Genomic DNA, 19,225 nt, shown 5'->3' on the forward strand with positions numbered 1-19,225 from the left:
TTTCTGGTTGTTTATGTACTCAGTCAATAATGGCAATTTGTGAAAATTTTATCGAAAAACTTGCATAGTGCAGCTCTAACAGGGATACTACAGACAGAGGATGTTACACAATTCAACTATAATTCGGTCGTCGTCAGTGTTGAAGTAATTAGGAAAGATCATTTTGATTTTAGTGCTATGACTCGTATGTGGCTTTGTTGTACCTCAAGTGTCATTTCAAACAAATATAGTAGGACTGAGTCGCATGGACTGATGAACAGACTGTGTTGATGTTATTCAAATCTGTAAATCGATGTGCAATTTCACAAAGCCTTCATTATGGTTAATAATGGTTAGAGAAATTAGTTAATTATTTATAAAATGTTCATTTTTTTATATCACCATAGAGTGAAAATGAAAAAGTCAGTGTTGTTGTAATATAAACATTTTAATTTATAACTCAGAATATGGGTTATGAAAACCAACAGCACCATCTACTGTAAATTAACTGTAAATTATACTCCGATTGTCACAAAAGTTATAAAGATGCAATATAAACGTATTTTCAACCTAATATTGGGGGACAGAATACAAAACCCGCTCAATCATTCGTTCATAAGGTGCTTTTATGCAACAGATAACGGGCAATTCTTGAAACAAAAATGAGATCATGCTCTTTTAGTCTCCCAGTTTCTGCCATAACAGCTTATAATCATGCGTGATTATTTTGCACGATTAATAATAGATTCTTTCATTGACCAAGTTTGCTTTATGCATGCCATCTGTATCTGCTCAATCTATTGATTACTCTGCATTTTATGAATTTAGTTAATTTATGACATCAACAAAAGCAAACAAGAGGCTGATTGTTTACATATATACTCATTTTCTATTCACATTTTATTTATTTATTAAATGGTTTGGCTCAACTATTCAATATCTCTCTAACAATGATAACACACCAGCAAGAATCGCATCTCCTATCATGTATGTCTATGAAAGATTAACGAGCTAATGAGACTAAGTTATGGGCGGGGCGACACGTGTAGCCCCGCCTCATTCTGCAGGTTGCAACCAGGTCCACAGTATGAGGTAGAGTAAGTGCACAATAGGTGGCGGTATGTGCTGCTTTATGCCACAAAACCGCCAGTTAACTCAAAGAAGAATTTGAGCGCTCAGTCGGTCCGTGTTCAACGTGTTTAACTTCATTTGTGAGTTTATATTGTTTTAATATATTTGTATTTTCTGTGCCGTGTTGTTATTGTTTCTTTGGCGTTTTAATGATCGTTAAATAATCTTACTATCGCCGTATGTGGTGTTTTTGTTTAGGAGAAACAAGCAGAAATCTGAAAATAATGTTTAATTTCTGATATATGAGCTCGCAATATCCATAGACTGAGTGTAAACGAGTTTAATGAAGGCAAGTTATATGGACTTTTATAGGTTGTTGGGGTTTAAATGTTTTTTCGTGGTGGCTAACGCATCTGATGTTGGTTTATCACATAATATCTGTTAATTTATATTTAACGTTATTTACTTGTATGAAATGTTAGCATTGGTAATAAAAGTTATTTTGATATTCAAAGCATCAGGAGCATTATGAATTATGAGTTTTTCAAGGTGTTTTGGAAAATCAAATTAAGCAAAATTTCATTATCATATTTCTGTAGTGTTTGTCAGGGGCGTAGAACACGCGGGGGATGAGGGGGACCTGTCTCCCACACATTCACAGGGCAAATGTGTTTATGCTGTGTCTTGCATACAGTAAATGTGTAAATGCAAAAGTAAAAATTCACTGGTCAATCGTGTAATTAATTCAATAAAATGGTTTCATTGATTTTGAGAGCCTATAATAGTCTTTTTGAGTTTGTTGAATGTCAGTCCATTATGATGATGATTGTAGCAGCCCGGTTGAATAAAACAATCGCTCTTTCACTGTTTGTTTGTGATTGTCTTCCTTTAGTTAGTTATTTTCTACTATTTAGACATCACAACACACCGCAAGAGCTACAAGAAGCAAATAAAAAAATAGTTTGGGTATTTTGCTGGGGGTAAATCAATTTAAACAAACAATTAGACAATATAATTGACAATATTACATGTTAAACATAACATCTAAACATAAACACCACAAATCAGTCCTTAATCCAAACTAAACTGACAAAGAGACACACAATATAGGAATAAAATAAACTTACCAACCGTGTGCCCTTATCAACCAAGTACAATAAAAAAAAAAATCCTTAATGCACACATTTTTAAAACTCTTTTAACTAGTGTGGCCCGAGTAGCTCAGCGAGTAAATACGCTGACTATCACACCTGGAGTCGCAACTTCGAATCCAGTCAGGCTTCCTAAGCAACCCGTTTGCTAGGGTGGGAAGAGTCATGTTGGTTTAACTTCCTCGTGGTCGCTATAATGTGGTTCTCACTCGGTGGTTATAATGTGGTAAGTTGTGCGTGGATGCCGCGGTGAATAGCCGGAGCATCCTCACGTGCTATGTCTCTATGGTAATGCACTCAACAAGCACATGATATGATGCGTGGATTGATGGTCTCAGATGTAGAGGCAACTGAGATTTGTCTTCCACCACCCAGATTGAGGCAAGTCACCGTGCCATCATGAGGACTTGGAGCGCTTTTGGAATTGGGCATTCCAAATTGAGGAGAAAATCCAAAAACAAAAAAACTCTAGACTTCACTGTAGGCTCATTAGCTTACGTATGTTGAACACTCTCTCCATTCACACTCCCATTCCTTGGACGAACAGCACTTCAAACTAAATGTCTTGATTGGCAAAATAACAGTAGGGAAAAATTACAAAACACATATCATGTGACTTTATATGCTATATTAATATAATAACACCAAAAAAAGAAAACTATATAAATAATTGAGGGTTATTTACAATAAAGTTTTTGTGTTCAGATGTTCATCATGAGAGCGCAGGTGGATGTGATCTGCTGTAAATCAGTAGGAACTGATCTGTCCATGCTGGATATTGATGATTTCATCACGGAAATCTCTCAGCTGAAGAAAGAGGTGATGTCACTGAAGACAAAACTGAAGGAAACAGAATTTGTTTCACCCTGCACCTGTTTTGAGCAAGTTAAATTTGAGATTGTAAGTAAGCTTTCAAATTATATGATACGACTCTGACTCTGTCATGATGAATGTACAGATGTGATTGTGTTGTTTTTGTCAGGAGCTGGAAAAGGTTTCCTGTCAATCTTCAGTGTGTGTGACTGATGGGACCTCCACAGAATGTCAGGATTCAGTGTGGAGCGGCAGAGATCAGTCCACACCACAGCGACTGCTGGACAAACTCTCTGAACAGAGATCCAGAGACACACAGGACTCACAGCTCACTTTACTCTGTTCTACTGACGGTAATCAGGGTGATCAAACCTCCACAGAGTGTCTGACTTCTGTCTGTAATGCTGAAGAACAGCAGACAATGCAGATACCAGTGAAGATGTGTTCCGTGAAGCTGCTGGACTGCAGGAATCTGATGAAGATGAGAAGAGAAACCACACCAGAGGAACAACAGAGAGATAAAGATGATAGTGATCAAACCTCCACAGAGTGTCTGACTTCTGTCTGTAATGCTGGAGAACAGCAGATGCTGCAGACACCAGTGAAGAATGAAGTGAAGCTGGTAGAGATAAAAGAAGAAATCACATCAGAGGAACAACAGAGAGATGATGATGATCAAACCTCCACAGAGTCTCTGACTTCTGTCTGTAATGCTGGAGAACAGCAGATGCTGCAGACACCAGCGGAGATTGAAGTGAAGCTGGAGGAGATAAAAGAAGAAAACACTCTAGAGGAACAACGGATTGATGAAGTTGGTGATTTTTTTCCTTCAGGTATGTTTCTTCCTTTAATGTTGTTTTACATTTTCATGCCAGTTTACTTTTTTGTTTACCATAGAAAATAAGACGTTATTCAAGAATCCACTTACTGTTGAAGTCAGAAGTTTACACACACACACACATTAGCCAAATACATTTAAACTCAGTTTTTCACAATTCCTGATATATAATCATAGAAAACATTCCCTGTCTTAGGTCAGTTAGGATCACTACTTTTATTTTTAAATATGTGAAATAACAGAATAATAGTAGAGAGAATTATTTATTTCAGCTTTTTTTTCCATCACATTCCCAGTGGGTCAGAAATATTTTGTTGCATTGCCTTTAAATTGTTTAACTGGGGTCAAACGTTTTGGGTATCCTTCCACAAGCTTCTCACAATAATTTGCTGGAATTTTGGCCCATTCCTCCAGACAGAACTGGTGTAACTGAGTCATGTTTGAAGGCCTCCTTTCTTGCACACACTTTTTCAGTTCTGCCCACAAATAGTTTTGAGGTCAGGGCTTTGTGATGGCCACTCCAGTACCTTGACTTTGTTGTCCTTAAGCCTTTTTTCCACAACTTTAGAGGTATGCTTGGGGCCATTCTCCATTTGGAATACCCATTTCTGACCAAGCTTTAACTTCCTGGCTTCACTTTTTCCACATTTTATGTTACAGCCTTATTCCAAAATGGATTAAATTCATTATTTTCCTCAAAATTCTACAAATAATACCCCACAATTACAACGTGAAAGAAGTTTGTTTGATATCTTTGCAAATGTATTAAAAATAAAAAAAGGAAAAAAAATCACATGTATATAAGTATTCACTGCCTTTGCCATGACACTCAAAATTGAGCTCAGGTGCATCCTGTTTCCACTGATCATCCTTGAGATGTTTCTACAACTTGATTGGAGTCCACCTGTGGTAAATTCAGTTGATTGGACCTGATTTGGAAAGGCACACACTTGTCTATATAAGGTCCCACAGTTAACAGTGCATGTCAGAGCACAAACCAAGCCATGAAGTCCAAGGAATTGTCTGTAGTCCTCTGAGACAGGATTGTATCAAGGCACAGATCTGGGGAAGGGTACAGAAAAGTTTCTGCAGCATTGAAGGTCCCAGTGAGCACAGTGGCCTCCATCATCTGTAAATGGAAGAAGTTTGGAACCACCAGGACTCTTCCTAAAGCTGGCCACCCGGTCAAACTGAGAAATCGAGGGAGAAGGGCCTTAGTCAGGGAGGTGACCAAGAACCCGATGGTCACTCTGACAGAGCTCCAGCATTTCTCTGTGGAGAGAGGATAACCTTCCAGAAGAACAACCATCTCTGCAGCACTCCACCAATCAGGCCTGTATGGTAGAGTGGCCAGACGGAAGCCACTCCTCAGTAAAAGGCACATGACAGCCTGTCTGGAGTTTGCCAAAAGGCACCCGAAGGACTCTTAGACCATGAGAAACTAAATTCTCTGGTCTGATGAAACAAAGATTGAACTCTTTGGTCTGAATGGCAAGCGTCATGTCTGGAGGAAACCAGGTACCACTCATCACCTGGCCAATACCATCCCTACAGTGAATCATGTTGGTGGCAGCATCATGCTGTGGGGATGTTTTTCAGCGGCAGGAACTGGGAGACTAGTCAGGATCAAGGGAAAGATGAATGCAGCAATGTACAGAGACATCCTTGATGAAAACCTGCTCCAGAGCACTCTGGGGCGAAGGTTCATCTTCCAACAGGACAACGACCCTAAGCACACAGCCAAGATAACAAAGGAGTGGCTACGGGACAACTCGTGAATATCCTTGAGTGGCTTAGCCAGAGCCCAGACTTTAACCCGATTGAACATCTCTGGAGAGATCTGAAAATGGCTGTGCACCGACGCTCCCCATACAACCTGATGGGGCTTGAGAGGTCCTGCTAAGAAGAATGGGAGAAACTGCCCAAAAATAGGTGTGCCAAGCTTGTAGCATCATACACAAAAAGACTTGAAGCTGTAATTGCTGCCAAAGGTGCTTCAACAAAGTAATGAGCAAAGGCTGTGAATACTTATGTACATGTGATTTTATTTATTTTTATTTTTTTTCCCCCGTATTTTATTTGTAATAAATTTGAAAACATTTCAAACAAACTTCTTTCACTTTGTCATTATGGGGTATTGTTTGGAGAATTGAGGAAAATAATGAATTTAATCCATTTAAATAAGGCTGTAACATAACAAAATGTGGAAAAGTGAAGCGCTGTGAATACTTTCCGGATGCACTGTATTTATGAATACTTTGACCTTTACTGCACATTTGTGTTCTGCCCTTTAAATTAGGGTTAAATGGTCATTTGTCATTTGATTGTTGTCAATTAATGTTTCACATTTGTCCCTCTTGAATTGATTTTTGTCAATTTACTGTGTTCATTGTAGAGCTGATGGAAGTGAAAGAGGAACATCAAAAACTGAATGAAGTGGAGGAAAAACTTCAGTATCAGAAACATCATGATTTTACAACTTCACATAAAAATTCTTTGAGTTTCTCAAAGACTAAGATGAAATTCTCTTTAAAAAAGCCTCAAAGAAGAGCAGCCAAGGAATCTTCCACTTGCTGTCAGTGTGGAAAGAGTTTCACTCAGTCAGAACACATGAAAACACACGAGAGAATTCATACAGGAGAAAAACCTTACAAGTGCTCACACTGTGAAAAGAGTTTCACTCAGTCACAACACCTGAAAATACATGAAAGAATTCATACTGGAGAAAAACCTTACAAGTGCTCACACTGTGGAAAGAGTTTCACTCAGTCACATGACCTGAAAAAACACAAGAGAATTCATACTGGAGAAAAACCTTACAAGTGTTCACACTGTGAAAAGGGTTTTAATCACTCTGAAAACCTGAAAACACACGAGAGAATTCATACAGGAGAAAAACCTTACAAGTGCTCACACTGTGAAAAGAGTTTCACTCAGTCACAACACCTGAAAAAACATGAGAGAATTCATACTGGAGAAAAACCTTACAAGTGCTCACACTGTGGAAAGAGTTTCACTCAGTCACAAGATCTGAAAAAACATGTGAGAATTCATGCTGGAGAAAAACCTTAGAAGTGCTCACACTGTGGAAAGTTTCAATCAGTCACAAAACCTGAAAACACACGAGAGAATTCACACTGGAGAAAAAAGTGTGTACTGTGAAAAGAGTTTCAGTCTCTCAGAATACATGAATCGTAAAACCACAGTAAAATTTAAAAGAGAGGGAAAAAACACTTACTCGCCGGTTCTCCGATACGCCATAGCTTGGTCCTCGGCCACTCCTCCACCCTCTATTGGATGACAGCTGTGCCTCCCCGGGCAGATCGGAGAAAGTCCTCCGGCCCCTGGCGGATGGAATGCCCTGCCGTGTTTTTGGTAGATGGTAGGGGTCTTCCCTGCCCCTGGCTCCAGGCGGTTGGTTGGGAGCCCCTCGTGGTCAGCGGGAGTTTCTCTGTTTCCAGGCGGCTGGGCTACTCTGTCCTCCGGCAGATGGCTGTGGCTGCTCCTTTGGGGTGGATGGTAGCAGAGAGAACTTCACTACGGCACATCCCTCTTCCTTCCTAAGTTTCGGCACCATTGTAAAGGGATAAATGGAAAGGAGGAGGTGAGAACCGGCTTGACAATATAAATAATAGTTTAATGAAGAACTGAACCAAAAGACACAAACACACACAGGTGTCCGGCAGCTGCCCGTAAATCTCTCTTTCTGTCGCAACGCCATATCCGGTCGGCTTTTATCCCTCTCAGAGGCTTGATTAGCCTGATAAGGGGCCGGGTGTGTAGCATCAAGACTTAGTCCCATTGTTTGGTTGTTGATCATTGTTTATGTTTCAGTTACTTTCTGAGGTGAATGCAGTGCCAAGATGTGAATGTCTCAAGTCATTTGGATGATGAAGTTTTGTTAACTGGATTAGGGCTGGTTGATTCAGAGTCTTCACCCATTGGAAATTTTGTTTAACCTTGAAAACTTTGTCAAAATCTGGAAGTACTGCCCCCTAAATGCCTATGAAATACAATGTATGCTCTGAGTCCGACTTGATGACTGCATCAGATATATGGAATTTCCCCCAAACGAGCAGCATCATCTAAGACAATAACAAAGGACATTTAAGAAATTCCTTACATGATTTTTATTTTTGTTGGAATGGGATACATTTTTTGTTTTGAGTGGGCTAAATTATTTGTGATGCCCTGATCAATCTGGCCAATGATCGGTATTAGCCTATAATCACTTCCTATGATTTGTGTTGTCATAATTCATGGTTCATCAAACCGTTCAAAGTAACATTATAGGGCCAGACCGCCAGTTAGTATCACACACAAGTGAAATGGAAACTCCTGCTCAAGAACTGGCAATGTTTCTTATGCATTAGACACTTCAAGCAATTTCAGGAAGTTGTGGGGACAAAATTGGCCAAGGCAAAATGTGTTAAAGACATGTCCCACCCATTACACCCATAAGTGATGCCTATGTTTAAATGTTGTTATTTTGACAAAATGTAGTCAATTGTTGAACGTAGTTAGATATACAGGCGTATGCAGAAGTTTAGGCACCCCTGACAATTTCCATGATTTTCATTTCTAAATAATTGGGTGTTTGGATCAGCAATTTCATTTTGATCTATCAAATAACTGAAGGACACAGTAATATTCCAGTAGTGGATTAGTACATTGGATTAACAGAAAATGTGCAATATGCATCAAAACGAAATTAGACAGGTGCATAAATTTGGGCACCCTTGTCATTTTGGTGCCTAGCTACCTAGCACTGATTAATTGGAACACACAATTGGCTTGGTGAGCTCATTAAGCGTTGAACTTCATAGACGGGTGCATCCAATCATATGAAAAGGTATTTAAGGTGGCCAATTGCAAGTTCTTGTTGTTCTCTTTCACTCTCCTCTGAAGAGTGGCAACATGGGGGCCTCAAAACAACTCTCAAATGACCTGAAAACAAAGATTGTTCAACATTATGGTTTAGGGGAAGGCTACAAAAAGCTATCGCAGAGATTTAAGCTGTCAGTGTCCACTGTGAGGAACATAGTGAGGAAATGGAAGACCACAGGCACAGTTCTTGTTAAGGCCAGAAGTGGCAGGCCAAGTAAAATATCGGAGAGGCAAAGGCGAAGGGTGGTGAGAACGGTCAAAAACAGCCCACAGACCACCTCCAAAGACCTACAACATCATCTTGCTGCAGATGTTGTCACTGTGCATCGTTCAACAATTCAGCGCACTTTGCACAAGGAGAAGCTGTACGGGAGAGTGATGGAGAAGAAGCCTTTTCTGCACACATGCCACAAACAGAGTCACTTGAGGTATGCAAACGCACATTTGGACAAGCCAGCTTCATTTTGGAATAAGGTGCTGTGGACTGACGAAACCAAGATGGAGATATAAGACACTTGTGATGCCTATGTTTAAATGTTGTTATTCTGACAAATGTAGTCAATTGTTGAACGTAGTTCGATATACAACCCCAATTCCGAAGAAGTTGGGACAGCATGAACAATGCTAATAAAAACAAAAAGGAGAGATTTGTAATTTATATTCACCCTTTGCTATATTGAAAGCACTACAACTATACATTATATGATGTTTTTCCTTGTGAATGTCATTGTTGTTTTGAAAATGTACAGTATTTTCAAATCAGATGATTGCAACACACTCCTAAAAAGTTGAGACAGGCAATTTAAGACTTGACGAGTTAAATTAACAAGGTGATGTAAAACAGGAGATGTTAATTAGGTGAGGCAAGTGTGTCATAGTATATAGGGAGCCTCCAAAAACAGCCTAGTCCTTCAAGAGCAAGGATCATTTGAGACTTGTCAATTTGTCAACAGATGCTTCAGCAAATAATCCAGCATTTTGAGAACAATGTTCCTCAAAGACAAGTTGGAAGGTTTTTGGCATTTCACCCTCTACAGTGCACAATATATACTCACCTAAAGGATTATTAGGAACACCATACTAATACTGTGTTTGACCCCCTTTCGCCTTCAGAACTGCCTTAATTCTACGTGGCATTGATTCAACAAGGTGCTGAAAGCATTCTTTAGAAATGTTGGCCCATATTGATAGGATAGCATCTTGCAGTTGATGGAGATTTGTGGGATGCACATCCAGGGCACGAAGCTCCCGTTCCACCACATCCCAAAGATGCTCTATTGGGTTGAGATCTGGTGACTGTGGGGGCCATTTTAGTACAGTGAACTCATTGTCATGTTCAAGAAACCAATTTGAAATGATTCGAGCTTTGTGACATGGTGCATTATCCTGCTGGAAGTAGCCATCAGAGGATGGGTACATGGTGGCCATAAAGGGATGGACATGGTCAGAAACAATGCTCAGGTAGGCCGTGGCATTTAAACGATGCCCAATTGGCACTAAGGGGCCTAAAGTGTGCCAAGAAAACATCCCCCACACCATTACACCACCACCACCAGCCTGCACAGTGGTTACAAGGCATGATGGATCCATGTTCTCATTCTGTTTATGCCAAATTCTGACTCTACCATCTGAATGTCTCAAGAGAAATCGAGACTCATCAGACCAGGCAACATTTTTCCAGTCTTCAACTGTCCAATTTTGGTGAGCTCTTGCAAATTGTAGCCTCTTTTTCCTATTTGTAGTGGAGATGAGTGGTACCCGGTGGGGTCTTCTGCTGTTGTAGCCCATCCGCCTCAAGGTTGTGCGTGTTGTGGCTTCACAAATGCTTTGCTGCACACCTCGGTTGTAACGAGTGGTTATTTCAGGCAAAGTTGCTCTTCTATCAGCTTGAATCAGTCGGCCCATTCTCCTCTGACCTCTAGCATCAACAAGGCATTTTCGCCCACAGGACTGCCGCATGCTGGATGTTTTTCCCTTTTCACACCATTCTTTGTAAACCCTAGAAATGGTTGTGCGTGAAAATCCCAGTAACTGAGCAGACTGTGAAATACTCAGACCGGCCCGTCTGGCACCAACAACCATGCCACGCTCAAAATTGCTTAAATCACCTTTCTTTCCCATTCTGACATTCAGTTTGGAGTTCAGGAGATTGTCTTGACCAGGACCACACCCCTAAATGCATTGAAGCAACTGCCATGTGATTGGTTGATTAGATAATTGCATTAATGAGAAATTGAACAGGTGTTCCTAATAATCCTTTAGGTGAGTGTAGTTCAACGATTCAAGGAATATAGTTGGAATATAGTCAGTGCGTTGTCTCTGATCCCTCAGACTTCACTGATTTATAAAACGGCATTCATCTGAAGTGGATATCATGAACATTTGCTTTGGATAACTTTAGTAAACCTTTGTTAGTCAAAACCACTAGCGCTGCATCCACAGATGCAAGTTAAGACTTTACTATGCAAAGGAGAAGTCATACATCAGCACTGTCCAGAAGCACTGCTGACTTCTCTGGGCTCAGTCTCATCTTAGATGAAAAGTAGAACAGTGGAACTCCTTTTAGTCTGAAAAAATAAATTGTAAAACAAAGCCATCGTGTTATCTGGGCCAAAGAGGAAAAGGGCCATCCAAGCTGTTATTAGCGTTAGGTCCATAAGACAGTGTATGTATAGGTCAGGGGTGTGTCAGTGCCCATGGCATGGGTAATACGCACATCTGTGAGAAAACCATGAATACAGACAGATATGTACAAATGTTGGAGCAATATATACTTCCATCCAGCACCGTCTGATCCGGGGACGTCCCTGCATTTTCTAGCAGGACAACTTCAAACCACATACTGCCCGGATTTAAAGTGCATGGCTGTGTAAGCAGAAAGTGGGGGTGCTAAATTGGCCTGCTTTCAGTCCTGATCTGTCTCCAGTTGAGAATTTGTGGTGCATTATGAAGTACACCATACGGAAATGAAGACCCTGTACAATTGTGCAGCTAAAGACATACATAATGGATGAATGGAACAAACTTGTGTTTTCAGTGCATAAATGCTTAATAAGTGTTATTAGAAGAAATGATGATGTTTTTACAGTGGTAAACACTCGACTGTCCCAACTTCTTTGGAGCGTGTCGCAATCTCTGGAAACTCCAGAGAAGAATAGAGTCCATCCCCTATCCAGGAGTACGGATCCAGAGCCAAAACTGTGCGTCGTTAAGTAAGCCCCACCAGATCCAACTGGTAACGCTCCACCTCCCTCACCAGTTCCGGCTCCTTCCCCCCCAGTGAGGTGAAGTTCCACGTCCCTAGAGCTAGCCTTTGCTGCCCGGGTCTGGTGAGTCGAGGCCCACGACCTTCACTGCCACCCATATGGCAGCGCACCCGACTCCTGCGGTTTCTCCAATGGGTGGTGGGCACAAGGGATTCTAAATCTAAACATTCTAAAATATGTATGTTGTTTAAACAGCAAAGACGATTAGACTACCAGCAACTCCCACCCCTCTCACCAAATCACTCCCTTGAAGGTAAAATATATTTCTCCTGTCGTTGCAATAATTATAACAGATCAATATGAGCCCTTTTCCAGCAGGATGTTGTATTAGGACCAAATGTAATTGCATATTGGAGTCAGTTTGGGAGTGATGTTGACTGGAAACAAGTCTGGCTTCTGCCCAATCGTTATCTCTTAACAAACAAGGTTAAAGTCTTTTACACTCCTTCACAGAATATACCCTGTTAAACATTATTTAACCAAGTTTAAAAAAGATAGAAATGAAAGTTGTAGCTTTTGCCAACAGAAGCCAGAGATATAGGCGGTGGGCCGAGTCCGTCTATCTCGTTTAGTTTTTGATTTGATAGTTACCCAGCAGCTGTCTGGCTCATTTTTGTTATTTGTCTGTATGAATAATTCACAAAAAGATTACCGATTGTTTCCAACGCCAATTGTTGCACATTAAAGTATAAAAATAGATTTAATTTCGCTATCTGATCACAAACGTTGGCCGGAGTGAGATCCAATCAACTCTTGTGTTGTTACCTTGTTGAATTGATTTGGCCAATCACGTTATTCGTTGAACTGGCGTCGCGTGACTCGCGTCAGTCTGAAGCCAAATGAGTCTACAACCCAACCTGGAGAGACCGGTGTGTCTCGGCAAGACAACGTCAAGGTTAGATTTGTTTTACAATGATTATACACCCCTATATCTTAATGCTTTTCATATAAGTTGTATTTAAGACTGCAAGCTATACTTCGTCGTGAATATATGCGTTGTCGTTGATGAGAACAGTAGCCACGAAAGAATGTTTGTAGTGGAGCAGTAAAGCTAGGTCTAACGGTATGTTGCTTAGGCTAATCCAAATCATTTGACACATACACAATGAACTAAGCAAAGATTATTCAAATACAGGATAATTACGGGTAAATATTTAAACGGGAAGACAGTAGGAAATAATTTGACATGTATGTCCAGGTTGGATTGGTTTATAGCAAGCTACCTAGGCTACAAGTAAGCTAGACTAATTATCAGCTAAAAAGAGTGCAAAGCAAAACAAAGAAATTATTTCAAATCAACTTTATAGTGGTAGTCATGGAGTTATATAAGCCATTTATGGTTGATTGTCACAGTTTAAAATGACACAATTCTGTGCATGGTAGCTTATGCACATATGGTGGAAAAATATTTTATTTAAAGATGGCTGTTTTTGAGCTATTTATCAAAATTATTTGTGGTCAGAACTGCAGTAGTCTTGTCAAGATCGTTTAAGATGGTTAGCATCTTAATACAAATGTCAAGATGAAAAATGTGATTTAAAATGATCTAGTAATGTGTGCTTTCTGTGTTTATTTATCTGAATATAATTCAGTTGTTTACCTAACACACAGACACGGACAGGACAACATATCTCTCCACACCCAAATGACTACAGAGGTGATCGTTGACAATCATCACATCAACAGCACCATGAATGGAGCAGGTCAAGATCACGGAGTTGCTTAGTAGCCACATCACAGATGACCCATCTTGATCTATCGACACCACCAACAGAACCTGGCCAAGAAAGTCCAAAAGCCTCTGCACTTCCTCCCCCAGTTGAGGAAGGCTCATCTCCAACAAATCCATCCTCTTAACTTTCTATAGGGGAAACATAGAGAGCCTCTTCCTTCCACCCCCACCCTCCAATAACCTAAGGGCAGCTGATTGACTCTTGCACAAATACACTGGTAATTTACACTATGATGCTGCTACATTGGTTTATTTTTTTTATTTTTAAATTTGCTATGAACATTTGACCCCACTTACACACATATTGCACTGCCTTTTGCTACTTGTCATGTCATCCACTTGCACTGAAATACTATATTAATTAGGGATGAGTCACGATTTTCGAATATTCGATTAGTTGATTTTATTATAGAATATGGAATAGGATGTGTGGGATGATTGTCTTTAAAAAATCCCCATGTTTTAGTTGTGGTTATAAGTTGCAATCCTAAATTCACATAATATTTTTATACATTTTATAAATATATTCTTAATATTTGTTGTTTTTGTTTCTATGTTTGAGCTTATATATCTCAATATTAATAACAGTCTGGTTAATTTTGAGTCTTGAAATGTAAACTCTCAAGGGTTGGCTTTCTAAATATATGTTGGTTATGTGTATATTCAGAATGACTTCTGAGCAGCAACCTTTTTATTTTGGGGATGTCATGAATGCATCACTTGCCAAATTTAAGTTAAATGCCAATACGGCTTTTTCAGCTACTGTACTCTCTGTGGTTTGCAAGTTCACCGATAAATTTGTACATTGAACAATCTTTGCCCAACTTGTCTGGGAAAGGGGGGTTACAGGGCTTTTTACATTTGAGGCTAAATGGATAAAACACCTCATTTTTTACCTCAGTATTACTGAACTACAGAACTAAATTTACATTTTTAATGATTTACAGCAAAATTGTAATTTCAAGAACGCAGCTTCCTGGTCATCTGTGTTCATTATTTACATTGGTTGTCAAGGAAACGGGAGGTTTTCTAACGTTATGATTAGTACGCCTGCTTATTTGCCGGTTTAAAAAAAGTAAGAGTTTGTAAGGACATTTTGCGTCAAATGTGCAAACAACAAAGTTGGAAACAATGTCTGTAGTACTTATACGATTTTATTACATGACCTCAGCAAAAAAAGACTTACACAGCTGTGAGGTAAGTATTAAATTCATAATTTCGAGGTCCGGCCCACCGCCTAATAGCTGTTCATTTATTTTGGCACTGCCCTTATGTCTTTTTTTTTTTTTTGGCAAAATGTACTTTATTTTATTGTTGGAAATGTTGATGAAAATGTTACATTATAGTGGAAAGATATTTTTAGGTATAATTGTAAACTCCAAAGATAAACAAACCCGCACTTATTTTATTAATTCTTTTCATTTTAATGGCTAAATTTCACCCTCATGAATGTAATTTTCAGTTTTTTTTTAATAGTATTTAAAAATTAAGAGAAGTATTATATTGAGTCAATATTGCCCTCGAAGAAACAAAAAGCTATTCGAATTTACAAACATACACTTGTTAAAATATTCTTATAATATTATTTATACCTCCCCCTAACATTTGAAATGTCGTATTGTATTTGTATTGTTTTTTTTTTTTTTTTTTTTATGTTTTCTTCAATAATAATAATTTAAAAAAAAAGTGGTCCGAATCCAATGTTTGCGTCACATCCTGTCTACTGAGACGAATCCTTCACTGCCTATGAAGTCCCACAATCCTCTGCTACCGAATCCACAGCGTTTGAGCTGAAGAAATAAATTGGTGGCTAAAGAGGCAGTTGATAGCCAATATGTATTTTTTTATTCACTTTTTCCATTTTTAGCGAGAAAGTGGGCCTACATAAATATAGGCCTACTCTTGGTTATCGCCAAAACTCTCTTGATTTTGTTCTAGATTATTAGACCGTTGTGGTTTAGTTGGACTGACCGTGCATTTAGACCAGAGGCGTCGAGAGCGTCAAATCGACCGGAAGTCATTCATTTTCAATGACAGCCAGCGTCTCTCGGAGGCGAGAAGCGGCGCGGCGAGTCTTGGGCGGTGTGGGCGTCAAAGTTCAAATGCAGTCAACATTATGGTAATGAGCTTTGACACGGTTCGGCGGCAACCTATTGGAATATAGAAGTGCTCCGCTCTAGCGAAGTCTAGACTCTAGAGAACACAACAGTGTAAACTTTGGTTCCCACCAAACATTAGTTCCGAAGATAAAATGGAGGAGAAACTAATTATTGCCGTGGCGGGTTTCCCAGTAATATATGATCTGTCCCTGTTTGCTTACAGGGATATAAAACAACCAAGACCACAGTTATTATTATAAATGTATTTTAATTTGATAACAACTATAATTTTAAATCGATCGATTTCTTATTTTCACATTTTAAAGAGTTCATGAGGATATACGCTACTTGTGATAGGTCGGCAAAAAGTAAGGTCGACATGTCTGGATGTTTAAATTGCGGCCCCTTTAAATATAGTTCACAAAAAAAGGATTCTGAACAAACGTTGCCGCCTATTTCAACTACGTCAGAGCGTCCTCGAGCGTTGAAGGCAGGGCAGCCAGAGCGAATTTTGACGCTCTCGCCGCTTCTGGTGTGAGCGTCAAACAGGCGCGTCATCTTTAGTGATCACCAGATGGCGGTAATCAGTTGCTGGTATCCTAGCAACGATGTGACCGAATCCAGTTTCTGACGGCACCTTCATACGCAAACGCTGTCTGTTGACTGATAGGGTAGCGAGGCAACTAGACGGTTGGTTTCGGACGCAGCCTGTAAATGTGACTGATTGAGCTGTAGTTTCTTCTTTTTAATGGCTGAGCTACAAACTAAAACAATGCATCACTGCCATCTACTGTTTACATGGGAACTAGACAGCCGGCTCTTCTGAGCTATGCTTTTTTTTATTTATTTTTATTTATTAATTTTTTTATTTTTTTATTGCATAAAAGGTAACATACAAATAATAACAAGATATAAACAATCAAGATAAAAAAAAAATAATAATAAATAAAAATAAATAAAAAAAGCATAGCTCACATTCAATTTTAACAAATAAGGATATTACAAGACATCAGGGGTATTGAAGAGTGTATCATAGCATTTTAAATAATTCACAGATTTTTTGTTTTTTAACAGTCTTATTGAAGAAATGTAAAAATCAAAGTCAGAACAAAACAAATTTAACATAGGAGATGAATTAAGAAATTTGTATTTATGTATGTGAAATTTTGCTAATAAAATAAAAAGGTTAACAATAAATTCAGCCGGCTCTTCTTTCCTATGTTCATGGACGACATAATGACGTAAGGATTTACGTCATAAGCCAGCGATCCCGCGCCAAATCGGACCTGACAGCTCAAAAATACAAATAATATCTGTAGTTTATGTACTCAATCAATAATGGCAATTTGTGAAAATTTTATCGAAAAACTTGCATAGTGCAGCTCTAACAGGGATACTACAGACAGAGGATGTTACACAATTCAACTATAATTCGGTCGTCGTCAGTGTTGAAGTAATTAGGAAAGATCATTTTGATTTTAGTGCTATGACTCGTATGTGGCTTTGTTGTACCTCACGTGTCATTTCAAACAAATATAGTAGGACTGAGTCGCATGGACTGATGAACAGACTGTGTTGATGTTATTCAAATCTGTAAATCGATGTGCAATTTCACAAAGCCTTCATTATGGTTAATAATGGTTAGAGAAATTACTTAATTATTTATAAAATGTTCATTTTTTTATATCACCATAGAGTGAAAATGAAAAAGTCAGTGTTGTTGTAATATAAACATTTTAATTTATAACTCAGAATATGGGTTATGAAAACCAACAGCACCATCTACTGTAAATTAACTGTAAATTATACTCCGATTATCACAAAAGTTATAAAGATGCAATATAAACGTATTTTCAAATATCCTAATATTCGGGGACAGAATACAAAAACCGCTCAATCATTCGTTCATAAGGTGCTTTTATGCAACAGATAACGGGCAATTCTTGAAACAAAAATGAGATCATGCTCTTTTAGTCTCCCAGTTTCTGCCATAACAGCTTATAATCATGCGTGATTATTTTGCACGATTAATAATAGATTCTTTCATTGACCAAGTTTGCTTTATGCATGCCATCTGTATCTGCTCAATCTATTGATTACTCTGCATTTTATGAATTTAGTTAATTTATGACATCAACAAAGCAAACAAGAGGCTGATTGTTTACATATATACTCATTTTCTATTCAAATTTTTTTTTTTTTTTATTAAATGGTTTGGCTCAACTATTAAATATATCTCTAACAATGATAACACACCAGCAAAAATCGCATCTCATACCATGTATGTCTATGAAAGATTAACGAGCTAATGAGACTAAGTTATGGGCGGGGCGAAACGTGTAGCCCCGCCTCATTCTGCAGGCTGCAACCAGGTCCACAGTATGAGGTAGAGTAAGTGCACAATAGGTGGCGGTATGTGCTGCTTTATGCCACAAACCCGCCAGTTAACTCAAAGAAGAATTTGAGCAATCAGTCGGTCCGTGTTCAACGTGTTTAACTTCATTTGTGAGTTTATATTGTTTTAATATGTTTGTATTTTCTGTGCCATGTTGTTATTGTTTCTTTGGCGTTTTAATGATCGTTAAATAATCTTACTATCGCCGTATGTGGTGTTTTTGTTTAGGAGAAACAAGCAGAAATCTGAAAATAATGTTTAATTTCTGATTTATGAGCTCGCAATATCCATAGACTGAGTGTAAACGAGTTTAATGAAGGCAAGTTGTATATGGACTTTTATAGGTTGTTGGGGTTTAAATGTTTTTTCGTGGTGGCTAACGCATCTGATGTTGGTTTATCACATAATATCTGTTCATTTATATTTAACGTTATTTACTTGTATGAAATGTTAGCATTGGTAATAAAAGTTATTTTGATATTCAAAGCATCAGGAGCATTATTAATGTAAGAGTTTTTCAAGGTGTTTTGGAAAATCAAATTAAGCAAAATTTCATTATCATATTTCTGTAGTGTTTGTCAGGGGCGTAGAACACGCGGGGGATGAGGGGGACCTGTCTCCCACACATTCACAGGGCAAATGTGTTTACGCTGTGTCTTACATACAGCAAATGTGTAAATGTGAAAGTAAAAATTCACTGGTCAATCGTGTAATTAATTCAATAAAATGTTATCATTGATTTTTGAGAGCCTTTAAAATATATCTTATATTTATGTTTGTCTTGCGCTAATTGTTCTGTCCCCCTCACTTTTGAAATGATTGCTATGCTTGTTTGTTATAATATTCTGACTGTACATGAATACAGCACATTACTGAGTAGGTATTGTGATTTAAGTGAAAATGTTAGTTTCTGCTCCTTAACAGATATTGCAGTAATTATTTTCGTTAGACTCTAGATGATTTTAATCTCTATGAATATCTGAAGGCAAACATG

The 19,225-nt window shown here is 38.6% G+C and overlaps 2 protein-coding genes across 2 annotated transcripts in view; both read left to right on the forward strand.

Moving 5' to 3' along the window:
* Nucleotides 1–1,139: 1,139 nt before the first annotated feature.
* Nucleotides 1,140–19,225, forward strand: part of LOC127618957 (uncharacterized) — a 61,676-nt gene continuing 43,590 nt past the window's right edge. Inside the window, 3 exon segments of the mRNA XM_052091663.1 lie at nucleotides 1,140–1,190; nucleotides 2,907–3,101; nucleotides 3,184–3,847. Coding sequence (XP_051947623.1) covers nucleotides 2,907–3,101; nucleotides 3,184–3,847 — 859 coding nt within the window. The 5' untranslated portion in view covers nucleotides 1,140–1,190.
* On the forward strand, nucleotides 6,121–9,430 carry LOC127618611 (zinc finger protein 239-like). The gene is given in 2 exon segments (XM_052091177.1): nucleotides 6,121–6,944; nucleotides 6,946–9,430. Coding segments are annotated over 2 exon segments (900 nt in total). The 5' UTR covers nucleotides 6,121–6,252; the 3' UTR covers nucleotides 7,154–9,430.

This window comes from Xyrauchen texanus, chromosome 25 (genome assembly GCF_025860055.1).
Source record: "Xyrauchen texanus isolate HMW12.3.18 chromosome 25, RBS_HiC_50CHRs, whole genome shotgun sequence".
NCBI lineage: Eukaryota > Metazoa > Chordata > Actinopteri > Cypriniformes > Catostomidae > Xyrauchen > Xyrauchen texanus.